We start from the raw sequence: 20,071 nt of genomic DNA on the forward strand, positions 1-20,071 counted from the left end.
TACTGTTGCTGTTGCTACTATTACCACTGCTATCAAACTACCATATCATTGTCCTACTGATCACTCTTCTGCAGATATTTAGTCTCCATGTGTGGTTGAAATTGACAACTCAACTGCTAATACTTGCAAATATTCTTTGGCTCCCTTATGTCGAATCAATAAATTTGGATTGAATACTCTACCCTCGAAAACTGTTGCAATCCCCTATACTTGTGGGTTTTCACCAGATCCACCGGCTGGCACCAAAACCAGCTGCTCTAGCCGGACATGGCCATCGTTGTTGCATAGAGGAGGAGCGGTGATGGTGGTGGGCAGAGAGGAGGGCAGCTAGGCGGCAGGGCGTAGAGATGAGATAAGATGCGTTTTGGCAGGCGTTGGCGCCCTGCTTAGGCCAACTCCAATGCACGACCCCAAATGGTCCGGACGCGTCCGGTTTGGGGGTAAACGGACACAAAACGCGAGCCAATGCGTGGGAGCTTACGGACATATGTCCTTTTTGTCCGCTTTTGCCTCATTTTCGCCCTGAATTTGGGCCGTGTTTGCATCAAAACGGACACATGCAGACAGGCGAGACGCGCGCCCTGGTCCTACCCTCACCCGCCCGTCGGAGGCACAAATGCCCTTTTTACTCTTCCCCTCCCCCCTCCCGCCGCCTCCAGCCCCTACCCCCGCCATAGCCATTGCCCATTTCCCTGGCCGCCTCGCTGTCCAGCCCACCCACCCCCCAAGCACGACCACCAAATTTGTGCCTCTCTTGCCCCGGCGTCGGCGGCCAACCGCTAGATCATCGACAGCGGGATTTGGCACATCCGGCCACCGAATTCGCCGCCTTCGGCCGCCGGCGACTGCGGCTTGCCATGGATTGGCCGACTACCGGAGCGCACAGCCCGGCAAGGCCTCCGTGCCGCATGCAGGTATTGACTTCGCCTCTAGACGCTCGGGTCGATCCCATCGGCGGTTCGTCGGCATAGATGAGCCCTGCCGTCGCCCAGGCTCGGCGCTCTCCCAGCAGCTCGTCAGCTCACTATTGCCGGTCATAAAGTGCGACGACTAATCGTGGAAGGTCGTGCCGCCCGTTTCTACCACGCCGAAACATCCCGGATGGGTGTTCTTCAAGTGCAACAAAATGGGGTATGTGCTTCTTTTGATTCGGTTGTTCACCGGATTCAACGCCATTTCGGTAGCTCATTGTTTGCTCAAATTTGAGTGTAGGATGGATGTAAGTTTTGGTATTGGGAAGAAGGATACATCAATCTATTGATAAAACAAAATTTGATAGATGCTCGTGCTCTCGTTGCTAGAACAGAGGCTACAAATGAGATTAGAGCGAAGCAACGTCTACTTCTTTAGAACCAAATATAAAAGAAGTGTGCAAGCTCGAGAAGCCGCAGATCAACAATGAAGACATAGAGAAGGTATTAATCCAACTAGTGGGAGCAGTTATGAAAGTTAGATCTCTTTTAAAATGTCTAATTGTGGTTCTTATTTTCTTTGGTCTTGCTATCCACGATAAATCCCGGTGAAAAAACTCAAAAACACTAGTCGAACATGACGCAACATGCATTAGGTGTCCAAATTCCTTTAAATATTACATGGAGGCCTGCCATCAGCATGCCCACAAGCTGGCAAAATTCGGTGTCATTTCATGCATGGCAAAAAGCACACTATATGTTCAAAGATGGTGGTTCGGGTAGACCGGTAGGGCAAGTTTGGATGCACTTTTTCATATCAATAAAATGGACCCAAATTTTTAGACACACTGATACGTCTCCAACGTATCTATAATTTTTTATTCTTCCATGCTATCATATTATCTGTTTTGGATGTTTTATATGCATTAATATGTTATTTTATATGATTTTTGGGACTAACCTATTAACCTAGAGCCCAGTGCCAGTTCCTGTTTTTTCCTTGTTTTTGAGTTTCGCAGAAAAGGAATACCAAACGGAGTCCAAACATAATAAAACTTTCGCGATGATTTTTATTAGACCAGAAGACACCCAGGAGACTTGGAGTGCAAGTCAGAAGAGCCACGAGGCGGCCGCAAGGGTGGAGGGCGCGCCCCCGACCTTGTGGGCCCCTCGGTCACCCCCTGACCTAGATCTTCCTCCTATATATTCTCAAATACCCCAAAAACTTCCAGGGGAGCCACGACACCACTTTTCCACCGCCGCAACCTTCTATACCCGTGAGATCCCATCTAGGGGCCTTTTCCGGCGTCCTGCCGGAGGGGATTTGATCACGAAGGGCTTCTACATCAACACCATTGCCTCTCCGATGAAGCGTGAGTAGTTTACCACGGAGCTACGGGTCCATAGTTAGTAGCTAGATGGCTTCTTCTCTCTCTTTGATTCTCAATACAAAGTTCTCCTCGTTGTTCTTGGAGATCTATTCGATGTAATACTCTTTTGCGGTGTGTTTGCCGAGATCCGATGAATTGTGGATTTATGATCAGCTTATCTATGAATATTATTTGAATCTTCTCTGAAGTCTTATATGCATGATTGGATATCTTTGCAAGTCTCTTCGAACTGTCGATTTGGTTTGGCCAACTATATTGGTTTTTCTTGCAATGGGAGAAGTCCTTAGATTTGGGTTCAATCTTGCGGTGCTCGACCCCAGTGACAGAAGGGGAAACGACACGCATTGTATTGTTTCCATCGAGTATAAAAAGATGGGGTTTTTATCATAAATTCTTGAGTTAATTCCTCTACATCATGTCATCTTGCTTAAGGCGTTACTTTGTTATTTATGAACTTAATACTCTAGATGCATGCTGGATAGCGGTCGATGTGTGGAGTAATAGTAGTAGATGCAGAATCATTTCAGTCTACTTGACACGGACGTGATGCCTATATTCATGATCATTGCCTTAGATATCGTCATAACTTTGCGCTTTTCTATCAATTGCTCGGTAATAATTTGTTCAACCACCATAATAATTTCTATCTTGAGAGAAGCCTCTAGTGAAACCTATGGGCCCCGAGTCTATTTTCCATCATATAAGTTTCTGATCTACAATTTTAATTTCCTATTTACTTTCTTTGCAATCTTTTACTTTCTGTTCCATAAACCAAAAATACCAAATATATTACTTTACCTTTTATCCATCTCTATCAGATCTTACTTTGCAAATAACCGTGTAGGGATTGACAACCCCTTTATCGCTTTGGGTGCAAGTTGGTGTTTATTTGTGCAGGTATTCGGTGGCTTATGCGTTGTCTTCTACTGAATTGATACCTTGGTTCTCAAAAGCTGGGGGAAATACTTAAACTACTTTGCTGCATCATCCTTTCCTCTTCAAGGGAAAAACCAATGCAAGCTCAAGAGGTAGCACACACAAGCATCAGCATGCCAAGCATCCATGATAAAGTTCATTGAGTTATGATATTTAATGCATTTTCTAGAGTTTTCCCGGTGAAGAAACCGAAAATACTAGCCGAAAGTTACGCAACATGCGTTATGTGTCTGATTCAAATTTTACGTGGAAGCCTGTCATATGCATGCCCACATGCTAGCAAAATTTAGTTTCATTTCATGCATGTCAAGAAGCACATCATGTTCAAAGGTGGTGGTTCGGGTAGGCCGGTAGGGAAAGTTTGGATGCATTTTTTATCACATCAATAAAATGGACACATTTTTTTTCACACACTAGCATCACCATGCCAAGCATCCATGATAAAATTCATTGAGTTCTGACATTTTGTGCATTTTCTATGATTTTTTGGGTGAAAAACCCCCCAAAACACTAGCCGTACATGACACAACATGTGTTAGGTGTCCGATTTCCTTTAAATTTTGCATGAAAGCCTGCCATTAGTAGGCCCACATGCAGGCAAAATTTGGTGTCATTTCATGAATGGCAAGAAGTACACCATGTTCAAAGGTGGTGGTTCGGGTAGGCTGGTGGGGCAAGTCTAGATGCAGTTTTTTTCACATCAATAAAATGGACCCAATTTTTTTCACAAGCTACCATCACCATGCAAAGCATCCATGATAAATTTCTCTGAGTTCGGACATTTTATGCATTTTGTAGGGTTTTTCCGGTGAAAAACCCCATAAACGCTATCTGAACGTGCGCAATGTGCGTTCGGTATCCGAATTCCTTCAATTTTTGCATGGAGGCCTGTCATGAGCGTGCCCACATGCTGGCAAAATTTGGTATCATTTCATGCATGACTAGAAGCACACCATGTTCAAAGGTGATGGTTTGTGTAGGCCCGTAAGGCAAGTCTGGATGCATTTTTTCACATCAATAAAATGGACCCAAATTTTTTGCACACAGTAGCATCACCATGCCAAGCATCCATGATAAATTTCACTGAGTTCTCAAATTTTATTCATTTTCTAGGGTTTTCCCGGTGAAAAACCCTAAAACACTAGCTGAATGTGACGCAACGTGCTTTTATAAATGTCTATGAATTTGAAAACAATCATGGGCTTTTATAAAATGTGTGTAAAAGATGAAAAGAGTTCCTGCATATGGAAAAAAGTTCATGAATTTGAAACACTAGTAGAAAACAGGGCTTTCGTTCGGGCATGGCAAGCCCATTAGTCCCGGTTCAGTCACGAACCGGGACTCATGGGGGCATTCGTCCCGGTTCGTGAGCCCAGGGGGCCGGCCGGAGCCTCGTGGGCATTGGTCCCGGTTCGTATGGAACCATTTGTCCCGGTTCGAGGCACGAACCGGGACTAATGGGCCTCGCTCCTGGCCCACAACCATTGGTCCCGGTTCTTGGCTTGAACCGGGACAGAAGGCCCGGATTTAGTACCGGTTCTAGCCACGAACCGGGACAAATGAGCTGCCTATATATACCACATCGCCGCAGCAGAGCACTCCACAGTGCTCTATTTTTTCTGGCCGTCGAGGGGAGGGCATTTGGGTGCTCTAGCTCACCTCCTATGCACATGAGGTGTTCGATGAAATGTCTAAGCCACACTAGTTAATCTTTCTCCTCTCAAAACTCGACATCCGAGCTCCATTTTCCCCGAGATTTGTCTAGGTTTAGCGGTCCGTCACGTCCCGTCCCCGTCTTCACCGCCGTCGATCGCCCGCGCCGATCTCGTCGCCAGCACCACCGTGGTGAGCCTCTTGTTCTTATCTTCTTTCTGAAAGAAAAAAAATTCTTACTGCAGATAGATACTTGTCTAATTTTGTTACTTTTATTATTCTTTCTTATTATATAGTGCGATGGTTTTGGTATCCGCCCCCGTCGGCCCTCGTCCTGCCTATGATTCGGATGTGGTATATATTATCTTTTTATAACTATTTGGTTCATTTATTGTTTATGAAAATTATGCCGACCAACGTGACATAGATTTTATTTATCTAGGAGGTGGTTGAACCGGAAATTCCAACCGACCCTATTGTCGAGAGGTTAAATTTAGTTGAAGAAGAAAACAATTACTTGAAGGAAAAAATAAAAAAATTGAGGAGGAGAAGATGATATTGGAGTTGCATGTTGCGGATGTCGTCGATGATCACAAGATCAAGATGGATGCAATGCGGTTGAAGATTAGAAAGATTAGAAAATATGCCATTCATACCGAGGCTTGGTATCATTATGCAGTTGGATCAATTGTTACCTTGGTTGCGATTATGATCGCATTTGTTGTTGCATTGAAATGTTTTACATAATTTCAATTATGGTTTAATTAGATGCTCTGGAGAGCTATATATATGTTGTTCAATGAGAACTATGTATGTACTTTGGTTTTAATGTGATGATGAACTTCTATTAATTTGGTCACTTATCTATTCATGAGAGCTATATGTTGCCTTCAATTTCAGGGTCTTATAGCTCAAAATAATCAGTAAATGCATGAAAAATAACAAATGAAGTCAGAAAGGGTTGAAAATTGTTGATGTGGCTTTGAATGGTGCATTTTGAACACAGAAAAACTATGGAGTTCAAGTAAGTTCAAAAAAATGAAATCCCTTTGTAGCAGACGAGTTTCCGTATGAAACCCTGATACTTCGAAAGAGATTGTCCGTTTTGTACACGAAGTGCATCCAGTTTTTGCCGTAACCCTCTCTACGTTCTTGCACATGCTATGTGGGTGAAATTATGATACCATGCCAACTTTTAACCTTTTCATAGTTGATTTGAAATGCTTTTCAATTTCAGGGTTTTATAGCTCAAAATAATCAGTAAATGCATGAAAAATAACAAATGAAGTCAGAAAGGGTTGAAAATTGATGATGTGGCTTTGAATGGTGCATTTTGAACACAGAAAAACTATGGAGTTCAAGTAAGTTCAAAAAAATGAAATCCCTTTGTAACAGACGAGTTTCCGAATGAAACCCTGATACTTCGAAAGAGATTGTCCGTTTTGTACACGAAGTGCATCCAGTTTTTGCCGTAACCCTCTCTACTTTCTTGCACATGCTATGTGGGTGAAATGATGATACCATGCCAACTTTCAACCTTTTCAGAGTTCATTTCTAGTGCTTTTCAATTTCAGGGTCTTATAGCTCAAAATAAACAGTAAATGCATGGAAAATAACAAATATCATAAAAAATAAATAAGTAATTAGAAACAGAATAAAATAAACTTTAATAAAATATATAAGTAGAAACAAAATAAAATAAACTTTAATAACATAAATAAAATTTATGAAACTAAAATTATCAACGTATTTTCTGTTCAAAACATTATAAGCAACCTCTAGTATTACTGAAACTAAAATTATATAAAATTGATGCAACTAAAATTATCAAAGTTTTTTCTGTTCAAAATCATTAAAAGCAAAAAGAATTTTCATAAAGAACTTTTTTTGGTAGAAACTTTAATAGCAAAAAGAATTATCATAAAATAAAATAAATAAGTAATTAGAAACAAAATAAAATAAAATAAATAAGTATTTTGTTGTAAGTAGAAACAAAATAAAATGAATAAAGCAAAAAAGAAAAGAAATAAACTGGGAAAAAATAAAAAAACGCCACCTACTAGGCCACCACGACCTGAATACGACTAGAAACCCACCCATGGGCCAGGATTCAGGCCCGTAGAAGGCCCAATAGGCCCACAGGCAGATACGGTGTGTTTAGGCCCGAAAGCCTGCATTTGAGAGGAGCTCGAGAGGCAGCGGGAGTGGGGCTTATAAACCACTCTCGAGCTCCCTCAGCTAGCGAGGTGGGACTAAACTTTCGTGTCGCGATGCGGACAGCACAAGGCCTTTAGTCCCGGTTGGTGCCACCAACCGGTACTAAAGGCATACATTGGTACCGGTTCGTGGCACCAACCGGTACCAATGCCCACCCTTTAGTCCCAACCGGGACCAAAGGCCTCTGCTGCCTTTGGTCCCGGTTGGTGGCACCAACCGGGACTGAAGGTGGGCTTTGGTACCGGTTCGTGCCACGAACCGGGACTAAAGCTTTTCCTATATAAGCCAGCACTTAGCATTTTTTTCAGATTTCATCGCCAGTTGCCGCCTGACGACGCCGACCTCCTCGACGCCGTCGCCCGTGCCCCCGAGCCCACACCGACGCCGTCCGCCGCCCTCGAGCCCACGCCGTCGCCGGCCGCGCCCCTGCGCCACGCCCGACACGTCCCGCCCGCCCGACGCCGTCGCCGCCCCGCGCCGCCCCTGCCCCGACGCTGCCTCCTCGTCGCCGTCGTCGTGCACCCTGTGAGCGCCGCCCCGATCCCCTCCTCCTCCTCCCTGTAATGGCCGCCGCCGCTGCTGCCGCGCCCCCTAGCTATTATATATGTGTAGTTTAGATTTGTAATTTAGTTGTATTAATTTGGATGTGTCGTTAGATGTGTAGTTAATTTAGATGTATTAATTTAGATGTGTAGTTTAGATTTTTTTTGGTGATATTATTATTGAATATGCAAATGTTTGTATGTTCATATATATGCAAAGAATATATCAATTTTTTCATAGAATTTTTATGATTTTTTTCTGTTGTAATTTTGTTCATAGAATTTTTATGATTTTTTTGTTCATAGAATTTTCTTTGTCAATTTATGTATACGTTCATATTGTGTAGGAATCTGAAAATTGTGTATGATCAAAGTCATTTATGTATGTTCATATTTAGAAGAAAAAGAAGGAGAGAAAAAAGGAAAATAAGAAGAGGAAGAAGGAGAAGAAGAAGAAGAAGAGAGGAAGAAGAGGAGAAATAAATAAGAAGATGAAAAAGAAGAAAAAAAGAGTAGAAGAAGAAGGAATAGAGGAGAAGAAGAAGAAATAGAATAATATATTATTCTATTTTTTCTTCTTCTCCTCTATTCCTTCTTCTTCTCCTCTTTTTTCTTCTTTTTTTTCTTCGATCTCCTCCTCTATTCCCTTCTTCTTCTCCTCTTTTTTTCTTCTTCTTCCTCTTCTAATTTTTTTATCAGGTATGTCGTTGTCGATATACGTACCCCCCTCCCCGATAACTTTTAGTAAGTACTACTTAGAAAGTGTTTAATAGAATTAGTTAGAAAAATAATAGAACTAGTTAAACTAGCTAATTTATTTTTAGTAAGTACTACTTTATTCTATTTATAGTAAGGAAATTAATAGAACTAGTTTGTTTTTTTAGTTAAAGCAATTATTCCCGCATCGACATCGACGATGCCTATCCCGCATCCTCGTCGTCGACTCGGCGGAGGAGGCCGGCTTGATCAGAGGGGCCATGTCTGGGACTAGGCTCCGCCGGGCTGGTTTTGGGAGGTGCTACCTTCCGGGGGGCGTAGGTTGGTGAGGAGCCAGCCCATCGTTGACCTGATCCTTGTTTGCTGGTGGTTGCGTGGGCCAGTGACGGTGCCGAAGCTTCCGGACACCGCGGAGGTGGTACGTCACCGTGTCAGCGAGGAGGACCAGCACGTCCGTCGCTACATGGTTGCGTGGGAGGGCAGGTTCGACAATACCTGGCAGGACCTTCAGGGATCTCACTGGAGCTATGATCATGTGATGGTTCCTTCCCTTTGGGTGTCCACCGCCCGCGCCGATACCCGTCAGGCGCTACGGTTCTAGCTGTACTGGCGATATGTATGATAGTATTCGAGGTGTATTAGTGATAATATTCGACGATGTACGGACGCCTGGAGATGATGTAGTTTTGCTTATAATTGAATGCATCCTAATTTGAATACTACTTTATTTTGCGATTTGATTTTGCTTATTGAATGCTCAAATTGGAAAACTACTCCTACTTTGAATGCTAAAATTGGAGAGCACTATGCAAGGCATATGCATATGATTAGTTGATAGCTTATAGGGTTTTTGTTTTCACAGAAATCTAGGAGCCCCCGGCCCCTCCATCATCCCCGCCGTCGTCCCCGTCATCGACCCCCTCCAACATCGAGGTGAGACCAGCCAAATCCTCTTTTAGAAAGATAATTAAACGGTATTTCGGGTTGACTTTAAGTCTGTCGAGTCTCCACCATATATGAGAGGACGAAGAATCCCGACTGTTGTCGTGGGGGTAGCTTCTCCTTCGTTCCCGTGTGCTAGACAATTTGGTGTAATGCACTCGGGAACGAAAGGAGGAGCTACCATCACCGATGGTCGCAAATGTCAGAGAGGAACAGTGAGGGAGAGTTCCACCATATATATATGAGAGGACGAAGAATCCCGACTGTTGTCGTGGGGGTCGCTTCTCCTTCGTTCCCGTGTGCTAGAAATTTTGGTGTAATGCACTCGGGGACAAATGGAGGAGCGACCATCACCAACGGTCGAATGTATACACCACGTGAGCTGAGAGTTTTCAAGAAAAGACTCGACAAACCGATAGTCAACCCGTGATGAATAATAATGATCTAATTTAGTTTTTGTAGTACATATATTTAATTGTACAAGTTTAATCTTTGAATTATGAACGTAGGAAATGTCATCATCGGACGACGAAAGTCTCCCGGGGGAGTGCGGGTGGTGCCACGACGATCGAGGTTTGTGCGACAGGCCTCACCTGGACGATGATCGGCGCTTCAGCATTAAGCTCGAGGAGACCTTCGATGTTGAAACGGTACGCAACGGCGACAAGTGTTTTTTTCGTAATTAAGCATGACTTCAACTATTTCAACGTGTAATTTTCATCTTTTACAATTCGAGTATAGCTTATCCCATGCCATGCAAGACGCTATGTCTTGGAGAAGATGGATTTTGAAGACCATGAAAATTTTGAAACGAAGAAAATTCACCTAAGGACCCATCATGATGTGGATTTTGAAGTAAATCTGTATAATGCTGAGAGCGTAACCCATTTTGGTTGCAAAAATTGGGAAGCATTTTGCAAGATGTATGGTTTTGATGAGGGTATGCTTGTCACCATGGATCTTGGTGATCCTGAAATCGAGCAAGACAATATGGACATTTGGGTCCTTGTTGATACGCCTCCAGTTCTACCGCTATGTGAGTTTCTCAAACATAGTTATTAGCTAATTTATATTGTTTATTTCAAAATAGTTGACAGCTTATTTCCATTGACAGCTTATTTTGATTGTTCAAACAATGTGCGGAACATGGTAGACAAAACCCACTACACCGATGGCTCCGAATTAACTTATCAGGAGAAAAATCATCTGGTCGGATTTTGTACTGATATTGAGAATTACAATATCTACAATCAAACTCCTCAACATTATGGTCAATACGTGCCACTAGTGCACGTGTTGAACTACGGTAACTACCATGGAGATACCCTGGTAAGATATTTTACTATTACGACATCCGTGCATCTTTTGCATACTTCTAAAACTAGTACATCATTGCTAACTATGAAGTTATTACTATGTTTTTCAACAGAGAATCCCAGAGGATTGTGTGCCTCATTTGATGTATCAGAATGGCAGCCTTCGTGTTTTGAACATATATCCAGGTCATCCTACGAATCTCAACTGTCCATACCGGATTTCTCAAAGAAGTGGAGACATGCTAATCAATAAATGGAAAAAATGTATGGACAGTCGTAAGGAGGTTCTTGGAAGCAAAAGGAAGCGAAGCGCAAGAATTGGAGACAGGATGATCTCCATTCTCCATAATGGAGAGTCAGGGTCTATATTGTTTTATGCTATTTTACCTTAAAGAGGGTATTTAGGTCCTACCTAATACTGATGATCATGTGCTAAGAACAAAGTAGGGTTGGTTCGATGACTATCAGGATGATGATCGTATGACTTGTTATTAATAACGAGTAGAAGTTGTATGATGATGATTAGTAGGACTTGTTATTATGATGATGCATGATACGAGCATGAAGAGTTATTATATATATATATATATATATATATATATATATATATATATATATATATATATATATATATATATATATATATATATATATATGTGGATGAAATGAACATGGATTGGATTGAAGTGAAGGCAACATGCATGTGGTGCATGTCGAAAGTAGTATAATCCAAACTTGATCAAGTTAGGATTAGTATTACTTTCGACATGAACCACATGTTGCCTCACTTCAATCTAAGTCATGTTTAGGCATAGCAGTAGCAGTAGCACGGAGATAAGAGAGGACACATCTCTCTATTAGCTACCTATACCAACCTAAATTAACCCCCAAAACCCCTAAACCACCTCCTTTCAAAAAAAATACCAGCCGCTAAAATGCTGACGCGTGGAAGCTTATTGGTCCCGATTGGTGCTACCAACCGGGACCAAAGGCCCTCCTGCCTGGGCTCGCCGGAGCGGCCACGTGGAGGCCCATTTGTCCCGGTTTGTATAAGAACCGGGACTAAAGGCTTAGGGCATTAGTAACGACCCTTTAGTCCCGGTTCCCCAACCGGGACAGATGAGCCTTATGAACCGGGACAAATGGGCCTTTTTCTACTAGTGAAAAACAAAGTTTGAGAATTTAAAAAAATGTTCATGAATTTAAATTGAGAAAAGTTTGGGTTGGGCGGAATGTTCCATCCCAGAGTACCTTTTTCGACATCATTCAAATGGACCAAATTTATTCTAGGACCTTGTATCACCATTCCAAGGCACCATGCCAAGTTTTCATGATTTCATCAATTCTGTATTTACAAATAATGTTCGTGCTTTCAAAATTTATTTGGAATTTAAACAATAGTTATGTATTCAAATTTTCCCTACATAAATGGAAAAAATGTTCGCAGAAATTCAAAATAAATTGGTTTTAACTCTTTTTCATTTTTTTTTATTTTTGTCTTGAAATTTCATAGTGTTTTTCAAATAATATTCGTGTTTCAAGTTTTGTTCGTTCCTTTTATAATATGTTTGTGTTATGACATTTTGAGCAATTTGGAAAGATACGAACAATTTTTTTATATATTTGTACATTTTTTTAAATACAAATATCTGTACGTTATAAACAAAATTTTAAAAGCGTACATTTTTTACACTTTTGAAATAAATATAAGTGTGTGCATTTGTTGAAAAATAATAAAGATACAAAAAAGAAAAAACGAATAAAAAAACAAAAAAGAAATAGTGATTAGAGGACCGATTCAACAATGGGCCGGCCCAGCAGCAAACTGAAGTAGGAGAAAACACAAAAAAGAAGTAAATACACCGAAGCAATAGGATGTCCTAATTGGTTAGTGTAGTCGTCCTTAGACCAAGAGGTCTTGAATTCAATTCATGTTACTTGCACCTTTTTTTCACTTAAACAGAAAGTGAAAAACTGCCGAGGGCGCCGCACACAGGCAGCGTATCGGCGAGGGTGAAAAGACCATCCTACCCTTTATTATGAAGGGATATAGAGATCTGAGCCGTCAACGTGTTTAGGGGGTGTACTGAAGCAAAAGTGTGGTGAATTATGTATCAAAATGTTTTTCATGAAACAAAATAAATGTGTTTTCGATGGTAAAAAAATGTACACATAAGGACTTGGGCCGGCCATGGCGGACCAGATGCGTCTGCGCGGTTTGACGCATGGCCAGTGCATCCAGGAAAACGGCCGAACGCCGCCTCATTACCTACCCAAACGGACAAAACGGACGTCCATTGAGGGTCGTGCGTTGGAGTTGGCCTAAATAGTTAGGGCAGGCACATAGCAGCCGCTTCAATGCGGTGCAACGGTGTGTGTAGGCTTCTCAGTTAGCGTGTTTGCACTGAAGTGGCGCCGCCCTCCTGTCCAATCACATCTCTGGACATGAATGTGTGGTGATGTTTTGAGAGCGTGAGGCGCGACAATGAGTTCGGGTGGAACCGGATAGTAGGACGCATAGTGAGTCTAGACACACCTACAAACTTTCCTAGATTTGATGCCAATTTGCAGGAATTCAGATGCACGAACACGTCCATGGACATAGGGCACTGTGTCGGAGGGCAAAATTGGTGTGGACTTACCAAGGTCCGAAGCTTTGACCCCGAAGGAAGGCTGAAGCCGGTGTGTGACGCGACATGCAGTTCATCGTGTGTGGAGTGGATCACGAGAAAGGTGCAGCTAGCTAGGCCTAGCACACCTAGCTACCAGGAAATCTGGACGGGACATCATGGCACGGCGCAGGCGGATCTCTTCTTGATGTGATGGTTTCTGCATGGCTTCTGCCCATGGATCCATGATGAAAATTGTTTGTGTGTATAGTAATAGTAGATTACATGCCGTCATGAGCTACACTGCTGGTAGATTTGGTGGTTGGAGTTTCTCGCTTCTTTCCAAATGCATCATCTACACCTACACTCATATTCATTTTTCAATGAACGAAAAGTGGAAAAAAAATGCATCATCGCTTTGATAATTGAACTGGGCTGCGAGACAGAGTAGACCGAAAATTCAAGATTGAGGATCCGTTCCAGTACGACCATGCACCACCACTTGAGTAGTACTTGATGCCTCTTGTTCCTTGTTTGGACCATGCACGCGCTGTACTTTCAAGTCTGTGTGATTGGATCCTACCTCGCGGAAAATGATTGGGTCTATGAGTTAAAAGCACTGGGAGTCCTAGAACTTGTCCCAGATGTGTTGATTTGGTCTTACAACTTGCAAAAACCCTACCCAGTCTCACAACTTGCATCATATGTGCAACTTTGGTCCTGGACCAATCATAGCGCGACAACTGGACTCCTCGGGCCCGAGCCAGTCAGCGCGCGCGTTTTTGCAAATACCCCCTGCCTTTCCTTGTAATCAACCCTAGATATTAAAAAAAACTGTATGTGAGATCAAGGCATACATACGATATGATACGATTCGTAGGCAGCAAGCACACACAGGTGGCAATCACACTAGATGCCATCCATGCAGCAATCATGTGCCTAAACGGATTATACTGATGTGGCGAATATGCGAGGGGTCGGCAGCAGTTATTTGGTCCAGGGAGCCACCTGTTCCTGTTTCTGCCGTGGCAGCCGTACCGACGCGCGTCACAACCATCTCTTTCTTTCTTTTTCTCGGTTTATTTATTTTACTACGTTTTTTTGTTAGTTGCTCGGGGTGATAGGATGTTCTTCGTTTTTACTGGTGATGATGCTAACCGAACGATGGCTCTGCGTGCTAGTAGTGCACTATCTCCAATTTAATCATGCCTCACGTCATTTTAGTAAGGCGTACAGTGCAAATCGTTTTAGAAAAGTAAAAATGTGCTAGTAGTAGAAAAAGAACAGATTAGCGCGTGCACGGAAAGGCGTCACGTGTCAGGGTCAGGAACAGGCAGCATACCTGCAACGAGTCGCCGACGTTGACGAAGAAGGCGTCGCGGTCGGAGGGCACGGACACACACTGGCCGGACGGTTCGACCTGATGGCCTGCATTTGTCGCGGCTTGCTTTGCATCGGCCCACAAGAGGAGAGGTTAAAGGCACGGCGTGTGATTGGTGACAAGTGGCACTGCCACCGTACCGGCGGGCACTGCTTTGCATGCAGCACAGCTAGCCTGATCCGCACTGCCACAGATTCGCCAGCATGCATCTCGATCTCGGCGCCATGATCAGTCGCAGTTTGCAGGTGGCCATCTCTTTGGAAGACCACGCACGCACGCCCATGCAGAATTCGGAAATCCTACTACTCCACGACTAGGACTCTATGCAGTTGCAGCTTTGCCATGATCTCGGCGCCATGATCAGTTGCAGCTTTGCCATGAATCCGTGATCACCGATGATGCACCAACGGGATGTGCTGCTGGTGTGCTCTCTAGCTTGGTCCCCCTGACTAGCCATGGAGGGAGGGAGGAAACAAAATCTGCTTTTGACTCTGGGGAGGCCCAAAGGGATGGGTAATTGCACTGCAAACAGAAACAGACATGTGTCTGCACTAGCAGTTTGAGCTTGAGTCACCATAGTGCAGCCTTCGTATTTTCTTTTGCTTTTGTTTGAAATTAATAGTTACTATGCTAGTATGCAGTCAAACAAAGATTAAAGTAGATTAAGAACAAACTACATTCGAAATACTTCAAAGTTTTTATAATAGCTAGGAGCCAAAATCTATCACTGATTTACATATAATTTGTGACTTAAAAATGTCATTAAGCGGTATCTGTGAAATACTAATAAGATATAGGCAATGTTGCTATTCGACGTTTCTAGGTACTGGTCGAGGCCATCATCGGAGTCGGGTCTCGCCGGCTTTCCAACAACAATCGAGTGAGCGCTGCCACTTGGCCTCCTCAAAGGAGTTGAGTTTCGAATGCACTCCAAACCAGCCCTTTGCAAGCTCCAAATATGGAGCCTACAAGCTTGATTTTAGAGCGAGCTCCTTAAACTTTGACGATACAAATGTTTATAGCAATTATGTTAGTTTGTTACGGTGTCATTTTGTGTGTTTTCATCAAAATAGCAGTTATTATGAAGATCAACAATAAGTGACACACACACACACACACACACACACACACACACACACACACACAGAGAGAGAGAGAGAGATATGCTAGAGTTGCTCTTACACTTATTATTTAGCACACCCACACCGACTCCTCCAACTCGCTATGGGCCCAAGAGAGCCGCTCGTGCAGCACCTTGCGCTCTGGGCTATGCCCAGTAGTGTTTTTTCCCAGCGCAACCGCTTGTGCATTTTTGTTCGCTCTACTGTTTTTCTCGTAGCTCTCGGCTAAAATTAAAATACCCATGAATTTCAAATACGTTTGGAAGTTTTCAAAAAAAATCATGAATTCAGAAGAGTTTCAATTTCCGAAAACGTTTGTGAATTCAAAAAAAAAATCATAAATATGAAAACATACACATGAATTTTAAAAAGTTCATGAAAAAAATGTACACAAATCCAAAAAAATATTCCTGACTTTGGATAAATGTTCGTGAATTAAAAAATTATTCCCAAACAAAAAAATATATTCTGAATTTCTAAAAAAACATAATGAATAACAAAGTTGTGTAATTAAAAAATGTTTCTTAATTTAAAAATAATCACAATTTTTTAAAAGGAATTCAAAAAAATTCTTGAAACAAAAATCATCAAATCCAAAAGTATTCACAGAATAATTACACAATTTTGAAAAACATATATTCTTGAAATAAAAAATATTGATGAATTTTAAAAATTCATACGAGATTTTATCAATGTTCTAAATTTCCTAGAAAAAATCATGTATCAAATGATGTTCCTTCATTTCAAAAAATGTATTCACAAAATTAAAAGAGGTTTAGAAATTAAAATTAGAGGAAAAACAAAGGGGGAAAGAGAAGAAAGAAAAAGGGGGGAAAATAAAAATGAATAGAACAATAGAAACGTCGGAAAACACATCCAAAAAGAAAACATGCTATTGGGAAAGTTCTAGAACCTTCTAAAAAACTGAGAGCAGGAGAGTCCTGGGAAGTCTAGTTGGGTCGCCCCTTATCTGTGTGCACTGTGCAGCAACCACTGGACAAACATCGACCGAATAGGAATTGGCACTTACACATGTTGAAATGCAGTTCCCGCATTAATCTCCTTGTTTGATACGCATGTTCTCAAAAAATAAAAATGATACGCGTGGTTGGCACGCAAACTAGCTCCAAAAATGACAGCTATGACTAGGCAATACAATAAAAAAAAGGCAGCGAAAACACACCGCTACGTAAATGATCAGTTCATGCAAATATGAATAGAAATAATAAAAACAGAACTACCTTCTACAATGCACGATTTCACAAATACTCCCTCCGTTCCTAAATATAAGTCTTTTTAGAGATTCTAATATGGACTACATATGGAGCAAAATGAGTGAACTTCTTCTCTAAAATATGTCTATATACATCCGTATTTAGTCCATAATGAAATCCCTAAAAAGATTTATATTTAGGAACGGAGGAAGTAGTAAGCAAATTTTCCAAAATGGCAGTGGCCCTTTAATAATGTGATAATAATTGAGTGGAACTGAGGCGTAAATATGGAAAGATAATAGAGGTATGTTAAAGAGGCGGAAGGGCAATGTACATATTACAATTATGCCGGCGAGTGAGAGCAACGAGAATAAAAAAAAACATATATAGTAAAATTTGGAAGCATGGTATGGAAAGAAACTCAATATTCATATAACAAAATATAGTAAAATGTGAGAATAATTAAAATTTGGGAAGTCAACATTGAGGATCTTGGTATGGTGCAGAGATCATTGATAACAGATAATAAACTAAACTTGGCACTAATAAGAGGATGCATATGTTGTGTCGCCAACGTACAAACTGAATTGATTACCAGTTGATGAATGCATGGAAGCAATTTTCTAGCCAAACCAAACAAAATGATTACAATGTAGAAGCACCCTGGTGAGAATCACGAAAAAAGTGCATTGGGTACATAGGTAGCATTACAAGGAAGTTTGAAATTTTGAAAATAAAACAAAAACAGATATTGCCGCCAACTGAGGAGGCATATTTGTGCAAGCCCAAGATAATAGTAGTATGAAGCAATGAAAGTTCTTTTTTACTGATTCATTCATTGATTTCAGAAATGACAAAAATGTCTGCTGCTGTCCCTTTGGATGCTCTCGTCGCCCGGATCGACGAGGCAATCTCGCGCTGTAAATTCGCACACACTCCTCCTCATCAAAGTTGCGTGGGTGAGGTCATGTGCAGCAGGCTTTGCTGCCATACATTGCAATTGCAGACGCTAATTACAAATCCAAAAGAAAAGAAATGGGTATACACAGTAGCATGCATAAGCAATGGGGGCATTCATCTCGTTCTCATCCGATACATGCATAGCTGGCAAACTGTAATTAGCTCCCGAAATGACAAACATTACTCAAAAACAATCCAAGAACTCGTTCATGGATCTACGACCGGATACTGATCGGATGTCGGAACCCTAGCTAGCTAGAGCCTCAGGGACAGGTCCAGGGAGCTACCGACGCCGACGGACGGCGAGGAGGAGGAGGGCGGCGTCCTGCGCAGCTCGGACTCGTCGGGACCGCCGTGGCTGGTGACCCTCGTCGGGAAGAACTCGATCTCCCGCACCTCCTTCCTCCCCTCCGCTGCCACCAAGAACCCTTCTCCGGCCGTCTCCTGCACATCGATCGGGTGTTGCGACACAGCCATCAGTTAGTTCTGACAAATCTACATGAATGATGCCGAAACGACTCGAACCAATGCACGTACCTTGCGAGCGGCAGTCATGGTGGCGTCGAGATCGCAGATGGAGTAGTATGGCGCGTTGGTGGTGCCGGCGGCGGCAGGGGCCCGTGTTCCTCTATCTGCCAAGCCCACCATCGTCTTTGTAGGCGAGATCGAGAAGATCAACACGGGCGCGCAGGAAAGAAGACAAGATTGGTTAATTGGCACAAGAAAATGAATGTTGGAGGAGCAGAAAGCTCTCCAATTTTTGCAGCGGAGTACCTTGGAGCAGAGGTCGCAGCGTTGGCCCGCGTGGAGGCAGGAGGCGGAGGAGCACGCCGGACGCCAGATGGTGCTTTGGCATGAAGGGTGCTCTGGCGCCGGCACCTGGAGCTGCGGCTGGTGGCCATGGCCCGCCGGGACGAACCCCCCCATGCGGCCCCAGCGGTCCATGAAGTACTGCTGCTCGGGCGCCACGCCCTGGACGTAGCGGACGGCGACGGGAGCCGGCGGCTGCGGCGCCGGAGGGGCGGGCGGCGGCTGGACCAGGAGCGGCGAGTAGTAGCGCGAGCCGGTGGCGGCGTCGAAGGCGGGCAGGTAGTCGTGGTGGTGCTGCAGGACGACGGAGTTGCCCTGCGCCTGCAGGTTGGCGGCGACGGCCTCCAGCATGGCGGCGGCGGCGGCGGCGTTGAGGTCGCACAGCGGGTCGACGCCGCCGCAGCGCAGGCGCTCGAGCTCCGCCACGCCGAGGCCGCGCTGCGGGGTCTTCCTGGGCGGCGCCCCGCCGCGGGAGGCCGCCTGCTGCCTCCCCTGCCCGGACGCCGCCTGCCGGCGCAGCCGCGCCCGCGCCACCGCGTCGGAGAGGTCCGGCACGACGGCATGGGCCGACGTGTCCTCCGGGGCGGCGCCGAAGAGGAAGGAGGGCGTGGGCGCCATGAGGGAGGAGAGGAGAGAGCAGGATTCGAGGGCCGATCGACGGTGGCACGTGCGAATGGGCTGCGGGTGGGCTGTCTCCTCCCGGGGGTGCTCGTTTTATAGCGACGGCGAGGAGACACGGCGTATCTCGCCGCGGTCTAATGATCCGCTCTCGTCTGTCTCACTCGCCACTCGCTCCTCAACGACAGACGGACAGACAGGTGGGGCCCGACGTATCAACGACTAGTCCTCGGTCCTCACGCGCCCGATGGACAGATACGGGAAGCAACTCCTGCTGCCAAGTGGGCCCGAATGGTCGGCTCTTCGGAACACGCTCCGCTCCTGTCGTGTAGCAAGTCGCTCATTCTATCCTCTCGATATGATATTTCTCCGCTTCTGAAAAAGGCAGCGATCTGCGCCGGCGCACCGGCCCAATTGTTGGGCCGGTCGAGTCCGAGCCGTCCGATGCGGTTAGCGTGAACCGTTAGATCTGCGCGTGAGTGTGTACCGAACAAACCGTTGCAGCAAAAAAGACACGTTTTGTTGCAACCGTTGTACGAACAGCCACAACCAGAAAAACAAGGGAGCTGGATCCCTCGCGTCTGCCCGTCCCCGATCCGCGGCGGCGGCGGCCGGATCCGCCTGTTTTAAGTTCCTCGCGCCCGAATCACGTTGAGGAGGGGCTCCTCCATATATCAAGCGGCCTTGGAATTGCTTCCTTGCGGCCGAATCATGTCTTACATCCGTAATGACC

At 44.1% G+C, this 20,071-nt stretch overlaps 1 protein-coding gene across 1 annotated transcript; it reads right to left on the reverse strand.

The window, feature by feature from the left end:
• Positions 1–17,882: 17,882 nt before the first annotated feature.
• On the reverse strand, positions 17,883–19,389 carry LOC123172296 (uncharacterized). Its single transcript, XM_044589297.1, has 3 exons — positions 18,685–19,389; positions 18,448–18,561; positions 17,883–18,354 (listed from the first exon to the last, which is right to left on the reverse strand). The coding sequence occupies exons 1-3, from the start codon at positions 19,336–19,338 to the stop codon at positions 18,166–18,168; spliced, it is 957 nt and encodes a 318-aa protein (XP_044445232.1). The 5' UTR covers positions 19,339–19,389; the 3' UTR covers positions 17,883–18,165.
• Positions 19,390–20,071: the final 682 nt, after the last annotated feature.

The sequence above is a fragment of the Triticum aestivum genome, chromosome 1D, assembly GCF_018294505.1.
Source record: "Triticum aestivum cultivar Chinese Spring chromosome 1D, IWGSC CS RefSeq v2.1, whole genome shotgun sequence".
NCBI lineage: Eukaryota > Viridiplantae > Streptophyta > Magnoliopsida > Poales > Poaceae > Triticum > Triticum aestivum.

What these genes read in the sequence shown, in the direction of transcription:
- LOC123172296 (XM_044589297.1), bottom strand. Translation starts at nt 19,338, where the DNA reads ATGGCGCCCACGCCCTCCTTCCTCTTCGGCGCCGCCCCGGAGGACACG. An exon ending in GCTGCGACCTCTGCTCCAAG is followed by an intron (nt 18,562 to 18,684) that starts GTACTCCGCTGC and finishes TCGCCTACAAAG; the next exon opens with ACGATGGTGGGCTTGGCAGA. An exon ending in CCATGACTGCCGCTCGCAAG is followed by an intron (nt 18,355 to 18,447) that starts GTACGTGCATTG and finishes ATCGATGTGCAG; the next exon opens with GAGACGGCCGGAGAAGGGTT.